The 23,753-nt window shown below is 50.2% G+C and overlaps 1 protein-coding gene across 6 annotated transcripts in view; it reads right to left on the reverse strand.

Moving 5' to 3' along the window:
• Nucleotides 1-23,753, reverse strand: part of Kazn (kazrin, periplakin interacting protein) — a 990,282-nt gene that overhangs the window by 84,003 nt on the left and 882,526 nt on the right. For all 6 annotated transcript variants that reach the window (XM_017593423.3, XM_006239310.5, NM_001415945.1 and 3 more), the window contains 1 exon segment: nt 18,236-18,427. In XM_017593423.3, coding sequence (XP_017448912.1) covers nt 18,236-18,427 — 192 coding nt within the window.

Consider the following 23,753-nt stretch of genomic DNA (forward strand, 5'->3'; position numbering starts at 1 on the left):
TAGCCCACAGAAGGGATCCTACCAGACAAAGAGAAGAAATTTCACAAAGAAGACGCTTGCCTCAAGTGGCTTCTCGGGAGACGTGGACGGTACTAGCAGTCGCTGAGAAAGAGCTGACCATGTGTGGAAGGAGCAGGCTCCTACCCACTCCAGTCACACCGAGGCCTTCCTTTCCCCTGCCACATGGATCAAGCCATGACGTTTGGAATATCTGAGCGTCCTCTTCATGTGGACCCTGTCACTTTACAAGACCTGTAAGCTATACACCTAGACCTCAACCACACCCTCCAGCTGCTCATCCGAGGGCCGTGAACCAGGAAGGTCTTGTGACATCCTGTGGCAGAGCATGTAGCCAAGGGCAGAGAGAGGTCATCAGCTGAGAAGGACAGAGACAGGAACGGGAGGACTTCCTGGAGGAGGCATTCTTTGCCTGAAACAGAAACTCTGCCCTTGAGACGCCAATGGTACTTCAGAGCAAGTACGAGGCCAATACTGCTCCCTGCTCAATGGGTAGGCCATCGGGCCTGGCACTGCAGGGCAAGGTGGACCTGGTCCGTTTGGTATCAAAGTTCCTCTAAGACAGTTCAGCAGAGGGCGTCTCCCAGAACTCTCCCAGAACTGGCAGGCTAAACAGAGTCCTCTGGTCGAGGTACCGCCTGGGTGCCACCGGGGTCAGTTTGGTCTGGTTACGCTGAAGGAAAGTAAAGATAAATTCTCTGTGAGGGCAGCACAGGTTAGCGAGGGAGTCACATTCCACAAATCCACTTAACCAGAAAGCCGGGGCCCAGGGACATCACTCAGGCGCAAGGCACTTCTGGAATCTGAGGCAGACCTATGGGTAGGCACCCATGGGGCCTGAGCCCTCGCTCCCCTCCCCGCCCTTTTTCTGAGACTCACTTTCGGGCAACCTTGGGGCACTGGCTCACAGTGTAAGGGGCAGGAGAGCTGTCACAAACCAAAGACTGAGAAGCAACCAGTCTCCTGAAGACCTCAGTCTGGGCGCTACAGATCCTGAGGTGTTAATATCCCTCCCGAGGCAGCAACAGGCTGGGCTTTGGGTCAGGCCCCATTGTTGAGCCTCTGTCAGGTGTTCCACCAAGGGCAGGGCACAAGGTAGGAGAGAATTCCTGGCAACAGATGGCCACCGCTCATTCAGCCCAATCTAGCTAGGCCTGTCTGCAAGGCAGCTGGGCAGATCTGACCCAAAGCGGTACCTGCCTAGCTCTTCCTGGAGCTTGGAGGGTGGGGCATGGTCCAGTGTCTGAGCCCAGGGCTCTGACTAAGCCCTTTGCCTTTCATTGGAATCTCCCGCTCAGACCTCCAGGGGTTGGTGAAGTAAGCGAGCTGGCCAAGTTCTGCCATGTGCACTCTTGGGCCTGGGGCCTCACTTTCTAGAGTGAGGACGGCAGCCTCTGTGGTAGGCAAGCTGGCGTTGTTCCACCTTCTACCATGTCCACAGCAGCAGGAGGCTGTTGGGCCTTTCCATAGGCGATGGCTGATCCTCATGCAGGAATGTTCTCTTCAGCTGGCTACTTCTAGGAACCAGCAGGTGGGGCATGATGACAAGGGTCCTGACTAACTACTGCCACCTTCCCACTATCCAGGTCAGGTCTGGACACACGGCACGGCCAGCTGTGGGCTCCACACTCCTGAGTGTCAACTCAGAACCATGGGAGAGTCTGACCCTCATGGTCATACAGCAGAGAGCTTATCACTTAAAGTGATTAGACACTCCCCAACAACAGCTGTGCAGTATTTCCACTAACCACTCAGGGACAGGCACGTCTCCATCCACCCATGCATCCACCCATGAATCAACTCGTCCATCCATGCATCCATCCATGCATCCATCCACCCATCCACTCATCCATTCATGCATCAACTCATCCATCCATCCACCCATCCACTCACCCATCCATCCATCTATCATCCCCATCCATCCATTCACTCATCCACCATCCACCCATCCATCCATCCCCACCCATCCACCCACCCACCCATCCATCCATCCACCCACCCACCCACCCATCCACCCACCCATGCACTCAGTTTTGCAGTACTGGGGCTTGAATCTAGGGTCTCTCATACACTGGACATGTGCTCTGCCACTAAGCCATCCTTTTACTTTTACTTTTCATTTTGAGACAGGGGCTTGATAAGTTGCCTAGGCTATCCCTGAATTTGCAATCCTCCTGCTTCATTCCCCTGAGTAGCTGGGATCACTACTTGGCTTTACTTATCCTCCATTTAAATCCTATCCACAAATAGCTCTGTTCTATGTACATCAGTTTTCTCTTCTGTAGAGTGGGGAGTCCTGTAGGGCTGCGAGAGGATTGCCTGAACAGATTATATATTCATACACATGATATATATGTGTATATTCATTCAATGTATGCCTGGTTTATAAAAATATTCCAGAAATACATTTGTGATCTATACTGATTATATACATAGTGAATATCAGAATTATCTATCTCTCTCTCTCTCTCTCTCTCTCTCTCTCTCTCTCTCTCTCTCTCTCTTTCTCTCTCCTTTGAGACAGGGTTTCTGCCTGGCCTTGAACTCAAGAGATCCACTGCCTTAAAGGCCATGATACCATCTGTCTGTCTGTCTGTCTGTCTCACACACACACACACACACTCTCTCTCTCTCTCTCTCTCTCTCTTTTAAGCACGCACAGAACCAATATCTTGACACCTCAAATCTTGTCCCACCACGGTACCTAGCCCCGGAGCTCAATGGGCATAGTCTGTGCAAAACTTGTCTGAGTTTTCAGCTCACTACCAAGAAAATTCTCTTCTCTTTCTGCCTCTAGAGTCAGGCCCTGACCACCATAGTCTGTGTAGCTCTCCCATCTGTCAGCAGCTTTCATCTTTGCTGTTGGTCCGCATGCGTGGTAGACACAATTTACAAAGTACACTACAGAGCTGGGCGTGGCTCAACTGCAGTATACAGCTTCAGTGTGCCCGGTCCCACTTCTGGGCCACAGGCCCAGGGCCCCCAGTGCTTGGCTTTTCCAGAGGACGGTCTCTGAAGATGCTGTTCTATCTCTTACCCTTACCCTAGCTGCCTTGCCTGGCTCAGTAAGTCTGACTCTCAGGCCCCTGTGCATCTGGAGCTAAGATCTCTCAAGTGTCTGCTGAAGCCAGAAAGCCAAACCTGAGGCTGAGGCTGTACCCCTTTGGTAGAGTGCTTGCCTAGTATCACGAGGTCCTGGATTTGATCCCCAGTACAACATAAACTGCTTACAATCCCAGCAATTGGGAGGTACAGGTAGGAAGATTAGAAATTCAAGGCTATCCTCAGCTACATGGTTTAGCCCAAGGTAGTTAAGAACCTGTTTCAAGCCTCTCCCTCCAAAAAAAGAAAGAAAGAAAGAAAGAAAGAAAGAAAGAAAGAAAGAAAGAAAGGCTAAAACCACCACAGAAGTGGAGCATACAAGGCAATGGAAGGCTTCTTTTTTTTTTTTTTTGGAGCTGGGAACCGAACCCAGGGCCTTGCTAGGCAAGCGCTCTACCACTGAGCTAAATCCCCAACCCCATAATGGAAGGCTTCTTAACACCCCCAAAACCATCTCTGCACCTCCTCATTTACCTTAAAATTGGTCTTATTCATGCTAAGTAGCATGCGGTAAGCTGCATGTATGTGACGTGGGCCATGTGTCATGCATGATTCAACAAGCAGAAACCCAGAGCCTATCACCACAGTCAAGAATGAACCCTCATGACCCCCAGCTTCCTCCCTGCTCTGACTAGCTTGCAACCCAGCTCGCTACTTCTGTCCAACAGCACGGTGTGCGTTTTCGAGGCTTTCTGCAGGAATGGGATCTTACACACCCTGCCTTCCTCTGAACCCTGTCAATCGCTGCTGAAGTCTGAGGTCTGTCCACGTCACTGCACAGGTCAAATGTTTACAGCTTCCCGGCTGCCAGGGCTCCTGCTGTAGTCTGTCACCCGCTGGTGGGTGGCCAGGTGAGCTGCTTTCGCTTCCAGGGTGGTTAAAAAATGGCCTGCTGTAAACGCCTGAGATCCTGTCTCTGTGTGGACAGCTGTCTCCTTGTGAGGTGTTGAACCCCATTTTGTAGTGTTATTTTCTGTGTTCTTTCTCCCCTCTCCTTGGCACATGGTCCTGATGCAAAAATGGACATGACAGAATCTCCCGTTGTATGGAGTCTGTGATGGAATGTGGTGGAAATAAGTGGAAGGCTTCCAGGATCAGGGTGTGGGAGCCTTGCAGCTGGCACCTTTGTTTCTGGAGATCTTGCCTGGAAAGCCCTGAATCTCTGTGAAGGAAGGCTGACCCCATCCAGTGGCATGTCCTGATCATTGGTCCCAAGTACGTACAGCCAGCATGCCAAGACACCAGTTATCTACAGGAAGGCCACCTTGGATACGCAACAGAATTCCGGAGGGAGCCTGGCTGATACTATGTAGAGCTTGAAGAACTTCTTGGGCAAGCCTACCAAATGCCTGATGTGCAAGATGAGGTACTGTAAGCAAACCGGTGGCTACTTTACGCTCTTGAGATAATTTATGCTCTTGAGATTAAGGACCATTTGTTACACAGCAATAATGACTGCTACAGACTGCTACAACACAAACACTGTGGGCAACAGACTTGCTAATTTTGCTTGCAGAGATGCTCCCAGTCTCCAGAATGATTGCAAAAAAGTATGAGAACTTCAACTAGTATTCACTGAATCAACGGGTTGTTAAAAAAAAAAAAGACAAAACAACCCCCCCAAAAACAAAACCTTTTTGATTCTTTGTGAATTTCACATCATGCACCCCCAATCCCACTCATCTCCCCATCCCTTTGTATCCACTCTTCACCCTTGCAACCCCTCCTACAGAAAACAAAATAAGGTAAAAAGATTGTTGTGGAAGCTGTAGTGTGTAACAGTGTGTCGCACAGTAAAGCCCTTGGTCCACACCTTTTACTTGCAAATGTTCACAGCCATGAGTCAGTGATGTGTTTCAAGGCCTCTGGCTTCTCTGTGCACTATCTACACTAGATCCTCACTGGGACTCCTCTCTCATATCCTGCTGTTGCTCTGAGCTTTGGATCTGCAGGACCAGCCCTTTCATGTGCTCCAGCAGAGATCAAAGATGGGGCGGGCCCATGCAAAGCCCTGGATCTGGGCCTGGGAGGTTGCTGAGTTAGTCAGCCTGCCGGGCTCTTCTGCTCTGGCTGGACCACGAGAGATCTCCAGCAATGCTGGGCTAGCTCATTCAATGCCACAGCCCGCAAGGGCAGGCAGGGTCAGCTTTCCTGTTCTCCTCAGTCTTAGGGTGTAAAAGCTCTTGCTGCCAACCTGAAACCCTGAGTTTGAATTCCCACGAGATAGAGGGACACAAAGTTGTCTTCTGACCTCCACAGGTGTGCTTGACGGTATTCATATCAGATGTTGGGATTTCCGCTCTGAATGATTCTCTTGGAGCCTCACTTTCCCCAGTTTAGTCAGCCTCACCTCACCTAAACTGTGGGAAATGGGGGAGGTGGAGATAAGGGTGCGTGACATGCTGGGCACAGGGCTGGCCTGGGTGCTGCCCACAAAGACTTGCTAACCTGAATGAGACACCTGGAGCCTGGTGCATGTGCCCATCTTGTATCCCTCAAGGTCCTTTAAAGTCTCCCCAGAACCTCCCCGTGTGGAGCATGTGTGGCTGAGAAGGACCAGGTCAGAGACCCTGTCACACTTGATGTGTGTCCTTGGTCACCTTGGACCAGTGCTCAGGGCAACTCAACTTGACCACCTCAGAGGCCAACTCAACACATGACTTCCTGGGGTTAGGCCTCAGTGCTTCTTCTGGGACAGAGGCCAACATAGCTTTCATTCTCCTGCACAGTTGCAGGGCCATGTCCTGCACCAGGTCTTTTGGCCGAGAGCCTGGTGTGTCAGAAAGGAATGGGGATGGATCAGAAGCCAGGATCAAGGTCAAGGTCAGTAGCTCTTGCTTATGTCTAAATCGTACCCTGGGCTGCAGCTGAGGTTATAGGCATCAGGGGACTAGCCTGTGTTCACTGAACTGCATAGAGGGGGCTGGATGAAAGGGGTCAGGGACTCCTGTGGCCCAGTCCAGCCTTGATCATTAGCGACAACTTCTAGAGGAAACACTCAACAAGTCCTGTGCCTCAAGAGTCTGAGCAGGACATAGGAATCCGTACCTTCCCCACTCTTTGGGGCTTCTCCTTTTTCCTGCTGTGACATCTACCAAGGATGTCCCTGCTAAATGTCTTCCAAATACAGAGAGCACTCTGGGGACAAGCGTTGGCCTCCAAACCACCTCAGTTTCTCATGCTCACTTCGATGTCGGGGTACAGTGGAAGGCTAACAGGTTTCTAGGAGTAGAAGGGGCTCACGCAGACAAGGCACGGACTGGGGCATCCCAATGCTAAACAAACCTGGACCATTTATTATTCAGAAGGACCTTGTGTGAGGTCCTACCTGAGTCCTTCCAGGGACCACACGGGCATGTTTTCCTGACCTTACAGAGAACAAGAGTCAGGGCTTTGAGGTCACGTGCAACACAGACAGTGCAGGTCCTTGGGCACCCACGGGATTTCAGGCAGATTCATCCCACAGATGTTCCCAGGATGAATGGAAGGGCTCCACCCTCAGACCTTTAGGATGTCCCTGGAGCTGGTTGGTACAGAGCCTGTCTAGCATGCTCGAGGCCCTGGATTCAATCTCTAGCCGTGCATATCTGAGCACAGTACCTCCATTTCAGTACCGAGGTAGGTGGATCGGGAGGACAGGAGTTGGGCTGGAGAGATGGCTCAGTGGTTAAGAGCACTGACTGCTCTTCCAGAGGTCCTGAGTTCAAATCCCAGCAACCACATGGTGGCTCACAACCATCTGTAATGGGATCTGATGCCCTCTTCACCAGAAGAGGTGTGCATGAAGACAGCTACAGTGTACTTATATATAATAAATAAATAAATCTTAAAAAAAAAGAGGACAGGAGTTCACGGTCTTCCTCAGAGAGATAGTAGTTAGTTTGAGGATAGCCTGGCCTATATAAAACCCAGGAGGAGGTGGAGAGAGGGAGGAGGAGGCAGACTTCAATGATCAATGACAACTACAAGCTGGGACTATATCATGAGAGGACCTGGAACCAGAACTCAAGTGCCAAAATTTCAGGGCTGGGGCTGGGACAATGGTGGTTAGGAGCACTGGCTGCTCTTCAGAGGACCTGGGTTTGGTTCCCATCAACCACGAGGTGGCTCATGACCATCTAAAATTCTAGTTTCAGGGATCTGTGGCCCTCTTCTGGCCTCCTTGGGCACATGATGCAAAGACATACAAGCAGACAAAACACCCATTACATACAACAACAATTTTTCTAAAACTGAATCGTGGGGACCGAGACTGGAAGGTTACACATTAGGAAGGTTGTATCTGTGTCAGAGAATCTGCCCCAGCAGGCAGCAAAGGTGGGAGAGTGACAGGGGACAGGGCGACTGAACATGATGGTGCATGCCTTTTGTACCTGAGAGGCGGCGGTAGGGGGACTTTTTGAGTTTCAGGCAACCCTAGTTTTCATAGCAAGTTCCAGGCCAGCCGGGGCTATATATTAAGACCTTGTCAAAAAAGGAAAAAAGACGCATGGATTTCTGTCCACTCGGACTACAAAGAAGCTGATCTCGGAAGGGTCACCAGAGGCTGGGGAGAGGCAGGGTCAGGAGGCTGATGACCTACCACACAGTGAGGTGACACTTCCCAGCACACACAGTGGGGAGGCTATGGCTGACAGTCAGATATTGTAGTATATTTTGAAAAAGCTGGAACAGGACTGCAAGTGTCCTCACCACGGAGGGCTGATAAAATGTAAGGTAACAGAGAAGTCAATTATCTTGAAGGGGTTACTGTACACATATGCTTGGATCAAAACTTCATACTACCCTGTTAAGTGTGAGCAATCCTATGTCAATCAAAATTTAAACTTGGAAAAAGAAAACCTATTATAACATAAAACCTAGAAGGGATGCAGTATGGTCTAGAACAGCTGTGACCAGAACCCTAGGGTTCCACGTAGACCTTGCTAGCGATTCCATGGGAAACTATCTCCAGCAGATCGAAGGAACTGGGTTTAAAGAGTCCCCTCCCCACCCCCACCTCTGAAGAGCATGGCTTGGTCACATGACTTCCTCTGCCCAATAGGAGTCACAGACGATAGGCTGCCATCCGGCTGCTGGGAACCAAACCCAAGTCTTCTGCAAGAACAAGTGCTCTTTAACTCTTTCCAGCCATCTCTCCAGCCTCGGCTTTTAAATTTTTAACTCTTACTGGATGTGTGTGCATGAGAGAGAGAGGTGGAGGGGGTGTGAGGAAGAACAAGCAGGTACAGGTATGCTGTGGCCTACATGTGGGGGTCAGAGGACAACTTTCAGGAGTCAGTTCTCTCCTTTCCACCAAGGTTTCCTGGGATAGAACTCAGGTTGTCAGACTTGTGTGGCAAGCGCCCTTACCCACTGAGCCATATCGCTGGCCCAAGAGATGGCTTTAAAAGCATTTTCATAATGTTAACAGAAGACCCAGGGGAATTAGGTATGCAAAAACTCTTATTTATCTCTGAGGCTTCTGTAAATCTCCTTACTGTTAATACCCCTTTATTTTTGCAGAACTGGAACCCAGGTTCTTGTCCATGCTTGGGAAGGACTCTGTCACGGTACCACCCCGGCAGCTCCATTTTTCACTTGTAGGAAAGGACCTATGGAATCCTGTGTGGGGGTGCACACTGCAATCTCCACACTCGGGAGGTACAGGCAGGAGAATGTCAAGTGTGAGGCCAGCCTGGGCTACACAGTGAGACCTGTCTGCAGGAGCACGTAAGCATTTGTCCATTAGGGTATGTGCCCTTCTTGGGGACCTTGTGAAGCAGCCTGTATCAAGCTGGAGGCTGTGTTCATTGAAGTTTGACAGAGCCAGGAAGCGCCCCTCCTACCTGATCGTAAATTCCCACCGACATCTGGAGGGGCTGCTAATGGTGCTTTAAAAGGAGCTGATGGTGTTTCAGCTCCTCTTCTGACTCCAGGGTGAAGCTTTCTGGAAGCTTCCATCGAGTTCTGAGATTTGCCCGCTTGCCCAGCTGAGTGGCTCTGAGTGGGCCTTCGGTTTACAGAGAAGGAATTTAACAGTTCAACCTCTCTGAGCAAAGTAGGCCATTGAGAAACGAGGCAGAATGTGGATAGGAGGAAGGCAGTAGGAAGTATTAAGTAGCTCTTCAAACGGTGGCCATGCTACAGTGTCACGGATTTGTATCTGAACCAGGTGGGCAGAGCGGTCCCAGCTACTCATCAGGTGCATGGGCCACCTACAACCCATGGTTTGTAGGCCTGGACACACAAACGTATGTCCTGGACACACAAACGGGCAAAGGTAGCCTGGCCAGACTTAATCACAAACGTATCCAAGTGCTAACGAACAGAGACAAGGATGTAAAGGTAGGGAAAGGAGGAAGGGAAGCAGGAACAACGCCCCAAATCCCACCTTCCTTTCCAACCTCCTCAGTTTCCCCTAAGCCCTGAACTTCTCTGGGTGAGGCTTTGGAGGGTCACAGTTTTCACCTCCCAGCATACCCTGAAGCAAAGCTTCTCTATCAGCCACTGTCTCTGCTCATTCAGGCTGTTCTCTGGTCTCTGAGCATTTCCTTAAAGCAGTACCCACTGTCCCTTCCAGCGCCACCCATGGACTGGAGTTCAAACCCAGCTCAACCCAGAAACTGCATGTAACCTAGACACCCAGAGTTGCTTGGAACTTGTCTCCACTTCTGAAAACTGGAAATGTAACATGTCTTGTGTGACTCTCAGGGTAAGACGTGCCCTGTAGTGCGTGGCTCATAAAAGGATGGGTGCGGGGTTGGGGATTTGGCTCAGTGGTAGAGCGCTTGCCTAGGAAGCGCAAGGCCCTGGGTTCGGTCCCCAGCTCCGAAAAAAAAGAACAAAAAAAAAAAATGGATGGGTGCTAGCCACTACCCTCCGAATCCGCTTCTTGGGGACCCATGAGAACAGTTTTCATAAGAACTCGAAGATGCTGTTTGCCTTTTGTTTCTTTAACTCTGTGTTTAGCATGTATACAGCTGGTGCAAAAGCAATAGTTGGGAAGGGTTGATGTCTTAATAGAAATCACACCAGACTGTCATTAGCAGAACCATGTTCTTCGGACTCTTTGTTCAAGTTTCAAAAAAACAAAAGCAAATACTGGGGGCTGGGGAGATAGTTTATCAGTTAAAAATGCATGCTCTGCAAGCCCAAAGACGTGAGTTCAAATCCCCCAACATGCACATAAAAAGGACAGTCATACTTGGTCATGCCTGTAACCCAGTATTATAGGGTGGAGACAAGGGGCCAGTCGGCGGAAACAGCAAGTTTCAGGTTCAGTTAGAGACCCTGCCTCAAGAAACAAGAAAGCAACCGAGAGAGACAATGAACACCAGTCTCTGACCTTTGCATGTGGGCTCCCCCGCACCCTCAAACAGACAGAGGAAGGGAGTGTTTAGGAGTGCCCTTGATAACACAGTGATCATAACTCAGCTGTAAGATCTGTAGACACAGCATGCACCAGGCCCTGGTTTAATAAACTCACCACTAAAACAAAATAAAATAAATAAAGGGTGTGCTTAACAAAGCAGTAAAATCCATCAATAACTTTGAACACCCTCACATATGTCTTATAATCAAATGGGATATAATTTGGCTCTTTGCTGCATACAAAGGTGGGCTAAGAAAATTGAGGGGGAAAGGTTGAGAGGAAATAGTTAAGTGTTTCAGTTGTCAGCTAAACTATCCACTTAAAAGTTATTTTTTGTATTTGTTTACTTGCATGTTGGGAGGCCCTCGTGGAGGTCTGAGGACAACGTGCAGGAATTGTTCTCTCCTTCCCTCATGTGGGTCCCGGCTATCAAACAAGGTCACCAGGCTATGGTAAGCAGCATTTACGTGCTGTGCCATTTTGCTGATCTTTAAACTGGCTATGTCTTAACAGAACCCTGTGTGTGCTGGAAAGAATGAAAGACCTATGGACCTTGCCACCTAGTAAATGGCCTCACAGAGTTTGCAAATGAACTGAGAATACCTGATACCCCATTATATTGTCTTGGTGGTACCTGGGCTACAGAGCAAACTATCCAGGCTTAAAGATAGTTCCGTGGCTAGAACAGTCGCTATGTAAGTCTGGTGACCTGAACCCGAGAACCCATGTAAAGGTGGAATGAGAGAGCAGACAGACTCCACAAAGCTGACCTCTATCTGCCACACACGCCATGGCACATGTACTCACACACACCTTAATGAATAATAATAATTAATAAAAGTAATAACTAATAATTTTTTGAGACCGAGTTTCTTTACATAGCCCTGGCTGTCCTGAGACTCACTGTTGTAGACCAGGATGACCTTGAACTCACAGAGATCCATCCACCTGCCTCTTGGAGCAATAAGAATCAGAATTCTGGCAACGCCGATCTGTCACTTTGACTTTTTTTTCTTTTTCTTTTTCTTTTTTCTTCTTTTTCGGAGCTGGGGACCGAACCCAGGGCCTTGCGCTCGCTAGGCAAGCGCTCTACCGCTGAGCTAAATCCCCAACCCCTACTTTGACTTTTTGAGAGACAATGCTGGCAACATGAACACATGGGACAGAGGATTTTATTTTTCCTTTTTAGAAACAGCAGTGAAGCTAAGTGTGCCAGTTTCTAGTTGTAATCCCAGCCCTGGGAAGGCAAAGAGGGGAAGGCAAAGGCAGGCAGGGAGATTGCCGTTAGTTTGAGAAAGCTAGTCTGAGCTACTAACATTCCAGTAGACAGACAGACAGACAGACAGACAGACAGACAGACAGACACACACACCCCAAAGCTGGACATGGTAGTGCACATGAGTGCATGGGTAGTGCATCCCAGCACTCAAGATGCAGACGCAGGACGAGCTCTGCTGATCTTTGAGATCAGCCTGATCTACACAGTGAGTTTCAAGGGCTGAGGAGAAACCTTGTCTCAAAGAACAAACTTCATAGACCATCAGACACAATGTTGTACTCCACTTTAAACTCTTTTGGGTGGGACTAGTTACTTCTCATTAAAAAAAAAAATCAATGCTGACGATGTTAACATGTATCAGGCTCACTGCTGTTTTCAAATGAGTTAGTGAGAATCCAGACATTTCACCAGTGCTAAGTTCTTGAAAGGCAATGTTGATAGTTCAAGGCACAGAAACAGCTTTTGTGGGTTTTCCAATTCCCTAAGAGCTTGAGGAAAGTTTGAGAAGCAGTATCTTAAGAAACAAGCGGGAGTTGGAGAGATGGCTCAGTGGTTATGTGCTTAGACTGCTCTTGAAGAGGATCCGGGTTCAATTCCTAGCACCCACACTAGGTGGCTCACAACGGCTTCTGACTCCAGCTCCTGGTATCCAACGACCTCTTCTGACCTCCACAGGTGATCGCACTCATGTGCCCAGGCTAAATGGGGCTGGGACTAAATGGGGCTGGGAGTGTGGCTCAGTTGGTAGACTGCTGGCCTAGAGTACACCAAGCCCTGGATTTGATCCCCAACACCAGCATCAATCAAGCAAGGTAGAACAGCCTAGAATCCCAGCACTCAGGAGGGTCAAGAGTTCAAGGCCAGCCCCTATACCATAGCAATTTTGAGGCCTGCCTGAAATGGATGAGACTCTCTACAAACAGAGAGCCAAGGAGATGACTCAAGAGGGTAAAGTCACCTGCTACTGATCCTGACGATCCACACAGTGAAAGGGAAGAAGCAATTCTTCCAAGTTGTCCTCTGACCTCCACACAAATGTCTTAGTGCATGGACATAAACATCTCACACACACACACACACACACACACACACACACACACACACAGAGAGAGAGAGAGAGAGAGAGACACAGACACAGACACACACACACACACACACAGAGAGAGAGAGAGAGACACACAGACACAGACACAGACACACACACACACACACACAGAGAGAGAGAGAGAGAGACACAGACACAGACACACAGACACAGACACACAGACACACACAGACACACACACACACACACACACACACACACACACACACATGCACGCATGCATGCCCCAAATCAGAAATGCAACAGAGAAAATAACGAGAGCAGAAAACGGACAGATGTTTTTGAGCCAGTCTTTGTTATGTTATAGTAGGCAAAAGAGGGAGAGAGGAGACAAAACATAGAAACGCCTCAGATGTTCAATGACAGGAAAATGGCTGAATAAGTAATGGAGCCTCCATTTGGTGGAACATTATGCAGTCATTAAAAATTATGTCCGCGGGTCATATTTATTGTTGTTGGAAATTGCTCGGCATGTTTAACACACTGTTAAAAGATTTTTTTTAAAAAAAATGAAAGAAAGCAATTTTCACGACTGCCACTTTGGTGATACTGCAATTTACAGGGAAGTCGGAAAATGGAATCCTGGGAAATTGACAGATACCAGATGGTCCTGCAAGTTCCCTCCCACAGAGCACAGTGGGAGTCATGGGAGGGTGTCTAGGGGTAAGTTTAGATGCCCTCCAATACTATGTTTCTTGCTTGTTCACTTTCTACTTTTAAACTCACAAGGAGATCAAACACCTGAAGCCAACATTTTCCACATTAACCCCATGGTGGCAGAGGCCTTCCAAGCCCCGGGCTTCTCACAGTTGAGTCTCTCCCCAATCTGACGTCAGCACCAGGGACCACTATTCCAATATCTGCTTGGGCCAGTGTCTACTTGGGTTCCCAATCCTCACCCAAACTGAAAACTTCAGGTCTCACCTAAACTCCAAGATGGTGGAGCAGGGACCCTGCCAGGGAGGAAGTCTTTGGGGCATCGCTTTTCCCCAGGGCCACTGGCTGTTAACACGTGTCCCTGCCATCTGCTGGCTGCTCTGCAAGCACATGTCTGCTCACGTCCGCTCCTTCTCATTACGGTGCATAAGTCCCTCTGCATGCCCACCTGCCACCTGCCACATCTGTCTGTCTGTCTGTAATTTGTGTGCTCTGCGCAGTGGCCGGTGAGGAAGTTGAGTTCTTTATGGCACTGCAAGGCTTCCGTGTGGGTTGCTCTGGGTGGCTGGACAGATCCAGCCTCTAGCTTTTCAGGGACACTGTTGTCTTGGGGTGCATGGATTCTGGGGTCCCTCTGACCTAGAAGTCATACAGGTGGGTAGTTCTTAGAAGATCTGAGAAGACAGACCCTGCCTCTGCCTCGTGTCAATCACTAGGCTTCTGTATAAATCACAGTAAGCAATGGCCCATTCATCTTGTATGTTACTCAACCCTCTGTCTGTGTGAGGTCGCCACCCTCATTGGCCCTGAAGGGAAGGAACATGGTGGGTACTTGTATTACCTCAAAGGAGTACAGGTTCAGGCAGGATGGGAACTTTAGATAAGGTGAAAGTTAGTAAGAGTTAGAGCCAGGTGTGGTGGCTCACACCTGCAATCCCAGCCCTTGGGAGGCTGAGGCAGATGGATGACAGTGACTTAAAGGCCAGCCTGGGCTACACAGTGAGTGCAAGATTAGCCTGGGCAATAAAGGGAAATGTGGTACTAAAACAATAAGGAACAGATTCAGTTGGGGCACAAGTTTAGTTCAAATCTGACTCCAGAGCTGGCCATCCCAGGACTAAGCTAACATACCCTCAATCTTTTATCTGACTCCCCAGTGGATACTGGCAGAGGGAAAGACAAGGTGCGTTGGTGGAAAGGCGTTAGCTCTGCCTTGCTGGGCTCTGGGACCTTGGTCAAGTTGGTGGAAGTGTTTAGGAAGGATTAGGAGGTGTGGACTTATTGGAGGAGATGTGTCCCTGGGGGTGGGGCTTTGAGGTTTCGAAAGTCTAAGTCACCTCTCTCTGCCTTGAGCTTATCTCAACACAAAAGCTCTCAGCTAGTGCTTCAGCGCCATGCCTGCCTGCCTGCTGCCATGCTCCCCACCACGATGTCATGGCCTCACCCTATGAAACTGTAAACCGCCAATAAACATTTTTCTGTAATTTGTTTTGGTCATGGCTCCTTAGCACAGCCGCAGAAAAGTATGTAAGGCACTTTACAGCCCCGAGTCAGGGAAACACGCTGGTACTACCACATGTGTGCACTATTCATGGTCAATGGAACTACTAAATAGAACGTTCTAGAAGTCATCTGTAAGTTTTAAGTAATTGCACGTATATACACATACGTGGGGGTCAGAGGTCGATGGCAGGCATATTCCTCTATCACTCTCCACCTTATTTTTTGAGATACTTCTCTCGTGGAGCCTGAGCTCACTGACTATGCTACGCTGGATGGCCACAGAGTTCCCAGGATCCTCTCGTCTCTGCCTCCCCAGTGCTGGGTTTACAGCTGTACACAGCATATTCTGCTTCTGAATCTAAAGAGTGCTAAGCACTGAGCGAGGGTGACGTGCTTGTGTCTGAGGTATCTCCCCAGTCCCTTGATGACTTTGAACGAACAGCTGCAACTGTGCTATGGTTAGCTTTTCTTGGTAAGCTCTGACTGCGCCTAACATGTAAGGTAACGTGTATCACAGGACACGTGGACAGGAAAACAAACAGTGCGTGCCGGCTCCATGCTATCCAGGCAGCATCGTAGAACATGTCCCCAGCATACCAGGGTGTTAGATGCTTGCCCTATGCACTGTGGGCTCCAGGGAGCTGGATACCTCAGTGCCGACATTACCCTTTTATATTCTCACTCCTGTGAAGCCCTGGAGTCTTCCCTTTGCTCAGGTGAGGGTAGGATGTGTGATCCAGGAACTGGGGAGCAGTGGGGTAATGCACAAGCTTGGGCCCTGCACTTTCCTCTTGGCCTGGAAACTGTCTCCTTCCACATCTTAAAGAAACACAGCTAAATTCTGTCCCTGCCCAAGGACAGGGGAGCAAGGGTGCTCTGTTCCTGGGCAAGGTGCAAGAGGCAGAGTTTGGTGGTTTCTGAAGCCACCACTGACTCTGCACAGGAGCGTCAGGTTCAGCAAGAGGCACCTGGGTTTCCCCGGGAGACCCCACAGTGAAGACAAGAGGGATACTATGAGGTCCTTGAGCCGACTGAAAGGAGGTGACCTAGCTGGGAATGGACCTCTGGATGGGAAATGATGTCCCAAGCATCCAACCATCTTGTGCCAGCTGGGCCACAATATCCACCACCATCAATGCCCATAGTCACCGTAACCCTGAGTGTAGTAGTTCAGATGAAAATGGCCCCCAGAGGCTCATAGGGAGAGGCACTGTTAGGAGCTATGGCCTGGTAGAAGAAGTGTATCACTGGAGTTTCAGAAGCCCAAGACAGGCTCAGTGGTCCTCTGTCCTCCTGCTGCCTGCTGATCAGGATATAAAACTCTCAGCTAGCTGTCCAGCCCATGTCTGCCTGCACCTAGTCATGCTTCCTACCATGATGATAACAGATTAAACCTCTGAACAGTAAGACAGACCCAATTACTCTTCTTTCCTTTATAAGAGTTGCCGTGGTCACGGTGTCTCTTCACAACCATAGAGATCCTAACTAAAACACTGACGAAGTAAGATTCCTGCCAACGGAGTGGCCTTCAGAGCCACACACACTACCCTCCCAGTGGCTTCTTGCCATCTGCTTAGGGAGCCATGACTACCAAAGTTAGGGTCGGGAATGCAGCTGTGACCCAGGAAAATCAGCAAAAAGCCAGCAAAATCCCTCTCCTTTCAAGCTGTGAGACCTGCACCTGGGACAAAGCTCAACAGAAGGAAGTTCACTCCTCACCCTACAGCGATGTGTGACCAGGATCCTGCCAAGGACAGGCTTCGGACCTCCACTGTGGCACCCTGCATGATGTCTTGTGGACCAGGAGGCTCAAACATTCCCCTTCCACACCTGAGATGCTCGCCCAGGCCTGTCAAAGGGAAACCTTTCCTGCTCTAGGTGTCGTGGTGGTCTTCATATCAGACCAGCTTTGGCTTCAGGGACAAAGCTTTTCTAGATGTCTAGCAGGTGCGCTCAACCTACAGCCCTCAGGTACAGCACACAAACTCTAAACTGACTGAAAACATGGGATGGGTTTTCTTTTTCTTTTTCTTTTTTTTTTTTTTTTTGCAATTCTTTACATATGATAACTGGACTACACAGTTCTCAAGTGTGAACTCTGCAGATGACGTCTGTCGCAATGTCAAAGGTTGAATGCACTTAGAAAGGGTAGGCAGCATGCGCACCCCAAAAAGCTGTTCTCTGGAGACACTGAGGGACCAACTTCTCAAAGCACCATGGCAGCTGCATCAGAGATGGGCTTCCTACCTTTCTCAAAGAACCTCCTAGAAGCTTCCCTAAAGCCCAGAGCACGGGCAAGAAACCTTGCAGGAGAAAGGGAGCTGAGGGCTCTTTCAGGGAAGCTGGGCTGTGCTGGAGGTCCTTTGCTCTGTGATGTTTGGGCAAGTGGTGACCAAGGAACTATGGAGACGTCCTACACGACGACATAGGTTTCAATGTCTCCCCAGTGCCACACCTGCATGGCGCAACACCTCACAGGGAAACTGCACGTGTCTGAGCGGTGAGAATAAACCCACACCCTTCTCAGAGGCCACCTTGGGGGAACAGGAGTGATATGCTGTGATATATAGGGATGTGTGATATCTCTGTAATGAGTGATATATTGGGATCGGGGCTGCAGGCATTTCTCCAGCAGAGCCCAGCACACACTCAGCCCCGAGCAGGGAAGTCCCGAAGGCTCCCAGGAGTGTAGGATAGACTCAGTAGTGGGTCAGTGTTCTGGCCTCTCAAAGATGGCTCCCCAGGCCCCATTCCTCTTTGAGAATCTACAGGTGGTTAATGGTTGCTGAAGGCAGAGGAGACATGTGCTTTTGGGGTGAAGCCACTGGCAAGGTGCCCAAGAAACCCCTCATGCGTACTCCTGTAAGCAACCCTAATGAGACCGGGTGGGGGTGGGGCTGGACGAGGAAGGGAGACTAACTGGGAAGAGGAAGGCATCGGCAGGAGTGGGAGGGACAAGAGAGGGCAATAGGGATGAATACGATTATGAATACTAAAGAACATGTGTGAAAACTTCATAACAAACCATTATTACATAAAATATATATCAGTGAGAAACTGCAAGTACATTTTTTAAAAAGCCCCTTCACTTTTCATTCCTCAGAGCAATTGACACCCCGGGACAGGATGCAGTAGGGGCCAAGTCTGGGAAGCTCAGCAGAATGGCTGGGAGGGCCCAGGCAGGCCTTCCAAGTCTGTGCCATCGCCTGTCACTCACCTTGCAAGGCTTCCCTGGCTCTGGCCAGCTCCTGCTCCTTCTGTACCAGCTGCACCCGGAGTTCAGTGGCCGACAGCACCTCGGAGCATTTGCCGCCCTGTGACTCCTCTAGGTCCTTTGCCAGCATTTCCTTCATCTGTCGGAGAAGGTGGACTTCCTCCTGAAGCTGGACCACTTCCTCCCGCAGGAGCACTAGGGGAAAAAGCAGCTGGTCAGAGGTGGGGGGACTTGGGAGGGTTCAGGCTTCCCCTGTAAGCCAACCACAAAGAACCTTCAATCAGACCCTGGCTCCGCCCAGTCCGCACGCACACAATCCACACTCCCGAGCATCCGATGCTTCTGCGGCCACTCAGTGTCCTCCCGGTGGCCACAGACTCACTGACCACGAGTCACCCCAATCCTAGGGATCCTATGTGATCTCTCATAGACTCTCCCAAACCTGAGCCTGCTACCAGCAGGACCCTCCCTTCATACGTCAGGCGGCTGAGGCTCGAAGAGGTTAAAGAACTCGGGAAGGCCAGGCTACGGTTTGTCACAGGTGTGACCGTGGTGGTAAGTCAGGATCCGAACACAGCGTCACACTGTGGAATTGGTGCTGAGGGGTAAGTTACATCCCGTACAGCGCATGACTCCTGGGGGTTCTGCACCCCACAGAGAGCATAGTCATTGACAGGCGTAGCCCCAAGAATGGGGGCAATAAGGGTGTAGGACATGAAGGCATCCAACACGGTGTGTGCACCCTGAGAGACCCCTGTGTCTTGAGAAGGCACCCGGGTAATAAGCCTTTAAAGAGGAGAGCTCATGGGCGTGGCATCTGCCGCTGTGGGCCCGTGGAGCCCAGTGTGTCCTGTTAAGCCCCAGTAAACCCCAAACTGCCACTGGTGCTAGGGGCCGTGGCACAGGAGGGGTGCATACAGGTGGCAGGTTTCATGGACCTTCATGGTGACCACTCGTACAAAGTCATATGTTCCCAAGTATGGTCGGACACTTTTTTATAAAACGAGCCTAAGAGTTCTAAGTCAGGAGGACTGCTGCAGGGTCAACCAGCCTGGGCTAATAATGAGTTCTAGTCCAGCCTGGGCTACATAGTAAGACTCTCTTACTCTCTAAAAAAGAATGAGTCCTCATCTGAGTGACAGGAAAAGAACCAAGTGAAAGGACACAGTGACAGCTCCGGAAGCAGCCCCAGAACTGTCCCCTCCTGTCCCAGCCACCCTCCGCGGCAACCACCAGGCCCTTTCCGACTTCCCAGCTTTCCCGGTGCCCATCTCTTTCTTATGACACATGGAACATGTCTGTGCTCCACCTCCCCTCCTCAGACATGTCCTCCCCCAACGATGCCAGTGCAGGGGGTGCCTGCCTGTTCTTTCTCACACTGCTGGACTCCAGGACTGCTGACTGTCCGGGGCTCTCTGAAAACCCGCAGTCAGTTTGCTGGGTCTGGCCCAGCCCTCACTCCAGGCAGGAGGTCAGATCATGCAAGGCCTCAGCCACAGCCACCTGTGTCCCTTGCTCTGGCTTACCATCGCTAATGATACCCCAGACACTGGAATTCTCTCCTTTATCAATGATAATAATATCATTGCCCATCCTGGCAGAGTTCCTTTGTATACTCAACTTACGTCAGAATCAAGTGTGAGTGACTGCTAGCACAAATCCATGGACAGTACGCTATGAGGTTGGTTTTTGTTTGAGTGTGTGTGTGTGTGTGTGTGTGTGTGTGTGTGTGTGTGTGTGTGTACACGAATGACTTCTATGTGTCTTTAAGCCACTCTGAGGAAGCCACTAAGGTCCCTTATTGTCCGTCCATGCAGGCAGCATGGTTTCAAGAGACCCTGTCAATCCCTTGTCAATTCTTCTACAAATTTATGTTCTTTCTTGAGGTCTTGTTTATTACAAACCACAGGGATTCCCAGTCAGTCAGGGCTGCCAGATTAAGAAAGAACAACACTTTAAGGCAGTGGTGGTTTACACCTTTAACCCCAGCACTCAGGAGACAGAGACTGGCAGATCTCTGTGAGTTCGAGGCCAGCCTGGTCTACAGAGGGAGTTCCAGGACGGCCAAGGCTATACAGACAAAACCCTGTCTTGAAAACCCAAACCGTAACCCAAACCAAAAATAACACCAAAGTAAAACAAGAGCTAACACCGCAGACGCATGGCGACCAGACCTCAGGGAAGCGGTGGGTCATTCTTAGGGTATGTCCCAAGCAGTGTGTGGAACACACGTAAGCTAGCTGTGCATTTGTACTGTCCTATGTTCTAATTTGACTAGGCTGTCTGTTTCTTCCCCGTGGGGTTCTCCCCTCCCACAGCCACAGGCGCAGGAAACAGAGTGACCCCGGAGGGACTGACACTACTAGAACACCCCGAGGGATTGGGTGAAGATGGAGAACAGAACAGCAGTTGCTGAACTTGAGCTTGGCTAACAGCAGAGATGGGGGTGGCCCCTGGCAGCATCGGAACAGGTGTACCTCGCACAGAAGCCCCACCCTCCAGCCCAGCCCCCGCGCTGAAGCAGCCAATGGGAGCCAGGCACACCTAACAAGGGCCCAGTCTCAGAAAACCCGGCTGGAAAAACAACCCGGGGAAAATGAGAGGCCCCTGTGAGCTTACTAAGCACCCACACTGGCTGGGCAGGCTGTAGAGCCTCCTGACTCTGCCCTGCAGCTTCCGTGGTCAGAGCCAACCTGTCACGTGGCGGTTCTGGGATCACTGCACAGGGAAGGAAGGGAGTGTGTCTACAGGCCTCAGCTGTCTTACCTGTGAAATGGGGTAAATGAAATTTACATGGAGGCTGGGGTGTGGCGCAGGGGTAGAAACTGTGCCTAGCAGGCTCAAGGCTCTCAGTTCCAATCCCAGCCCTACTCCAAGCCACTCAATGTACCTGACACCCTGCCCACAGAGCTCGAGCGCCACCAATATGCACAGCTCACCTTGCCTTCTGCATAGAGGGGACTGAACACAAATCAGAAACCACGGACAGCGAAGGATCTGGAGAGCGTGCCGGGCTTTCTGCTTGAGAGGATTTGGTACCTTGCGGTGTGTCCTTGGACAAGACACTATCCCTCTCTGGGCCTTCAAAAGGGTGCTTAGAGGGGAGTAGTAGTCTTTGCAAATCTAGATGAACATTACTGCTAGTATATGGGAACAGAGACTCTAGACTCTGGTATGTAGCTGCTCAGCGGTTGCCAGCAAGAACAGGCGGGGCTTACTGGGTTCAAATTAATTAAGAAACGAGCCAAGTGTCTCAGCTGCATGGGGCAAGCAATTGTCAGATGCAGGAGACTAAGGCACAGGACAGTGCTCAGTACAGACTATGGACCCTCCATTCTAGGCAGTGTGGACAGGCATCAGGAAGAGGGGAGGAAGGTGCAGCAACTGAGCCACACACTCCTGTCCTGCTCAAAGGAATCTTCCAGGACTGCTCTGTCCTCATCCAAGCACAGAAAAGCAACAATACCATGAACCGTATCCCTCTGCACCAGGAAACCATCATCCCCCGACCGCTGGGGTAGGGGGCAGGCCGGAGCGCAGAGAGACCAACAAAAGCCACATTCAGGCAACTGTTGCTGGGAGACTCCTGCCTCCCGGAGCTGACTGCTACCCACGGAGCTAACTTGCCAACCCAAGAGGCCCCAGGTGCCTATTCCCCGAGGAAGAGGAGGGGCAGTGTACCCTCCCCAAAGCGCACATCCACAATTGGTGACCATAGGAGCTGAGACCTGCCACTCCAGAGCCCGTCTCTCTCAGTCAGAAGGGGTTCTGCTCTTTTAAGACAATGTTATCTCCTAGCCCCCCATGCAGATAACGTTGCTTATCTGACCCAGTCAGTAGAGTACAGAAATAAATGTTTTTGAGAAGGAATGCCACTTAAAGACAAAAAGAAAAAAAAGACTGAGTTTTTTTTCTCCACATTTTATCTTCGGAGCGTAGATTTAATGGCAGGAGCTGCAACAGCCACCTTGTAATAAAGAGGCAATCAAAGCCTCGACTAGATCAATCCTCACTGTAAGGCATGAAATAGCAACTATCAGTATCACACCAGCTTCATAGATCGGGGGCTGGAGGTTTATGGGGAGTTAAATGACAGGGCCACACTCATTGAAAGTCAAGAGCAGAGCCAGGCTTTGGGCCTGGGTGGTGTGATGTCAGCACCCTGTTCTGAGACATACTCTGGGAACAGTAATGGTTGCTGATTTCCTCAAATAAACATCCCAGTGCAGGTCATGAGGCTTGCTCAGAAAGCTAGAGTCCTGGGCAGTAACCGTGGGGACCTCCAAAGTGGTCAGATCACCTACTGTCTATTGTTAACCTAAATAGAAGGTTCTGGAGAGGAACAAAGACTGTGGGTGACTTTAGTAGCAGAGCCTAGGTCAATATCAGTCCTAGGCTGGTTGGTGCGACAATGGAGTCATGTGCCCTCTTATCCTCAGGGCCCTCCAACTCTTCTAGGAGCTTGCTCGTTCTTGCTTCCCATGGTGGAGTAGAACTTGGGATCCCAGCCCTTGCCTCAAGTTCACAGTCCCTGCAGCTCCTGAGAAGAATGTGGGGTTCCTCAGAGTCAGAGATAGGGTATTGTCACATGCACCACGGTGCCAGCTCCAGGCAGGGGTGTGTTCACAGTGCTGGGTGTTTCAGATCGAGGCAGGCCAGGCAGCTCAAGGCAGTTAGCGGGGCTCAGTCTTGGCTCCCCTACTTCCTGATGTGGACCCCTAGCATCTGATCTGAATGGGAAAAAATGGAGCCAAGACTGGTCGTCCCCCCCCCCTTCAGTAAACATTAAATAAAGCAACTGTGTCTCAGACTCGGTCCAGCCTTTTGACACTGGGACACAATGTTTCTATCTACAAAGTACAGGCCCTGGGAGCTACAATGGAGCTAATAGTAGTGATTAATATCTTATACATTTATTTATGATACAAATCTCATAGTTTTTTGTTTTTTGTTTTTTTTTTTTCGGAGCTGGGGACCGAACCCAGGGCCTTGCGCTTCCTAGGTAAGTGCTCTACCACTGAGCTAAATCCCCAGCCCCCAAATCTCATAGTTTTAATTAAGTTCACCACACTGTGTAGGGCTGCATTCACAGCTAGCATGAAACACGGGCTGCCCAACAGCCACAGACTGGATAGAAAAATTCTCTATAGTTCTAAATGGGGTCAAGGGTAGTTTATCGCCAGCACTTTGTTTTGTTTTGAGATAGGGTCTTTAAGAAAAAAAAAACATAGTTCTGCCTATCCTGGAACTAGACTGGCCTTGAACTCACAGAGATCCACCAAACAGGAAGGACTACCATCTTCAATTGATGCTGTCACTCGTTGTGCCCCACCCCCCTCCCCAGTCCCCAGGCCTGCAGAGCCCCTGGGTCAGGTAATTCTTACCTTAGTGTAGGTGCGGCTGGGCATGGTGGGCATCGGCTTGCCCTGCAGTTTAAACTGCTCCTGTGAGGACACTGGGCTAATCCCCTCTCATCTTGCTGCCTCAGAGGCCACGGTTCCCCCCACTCCCCCCACAGGGG

The sequence above is a fragment of the Rattus norvegicus genome, chromosome 5, assembly GCF_036323735.1.
Source record: "Rattus norvegicus strain BN/NHsdMcwi chromosome 5, GRCr8, whole genome shotgun sequence".
Taxonomy (NCBI): Eukaryota; Metazoa; Chordata; class Mammalia; order Rodentia; family Muridae; genus Rattus; species Rattus norvegicus.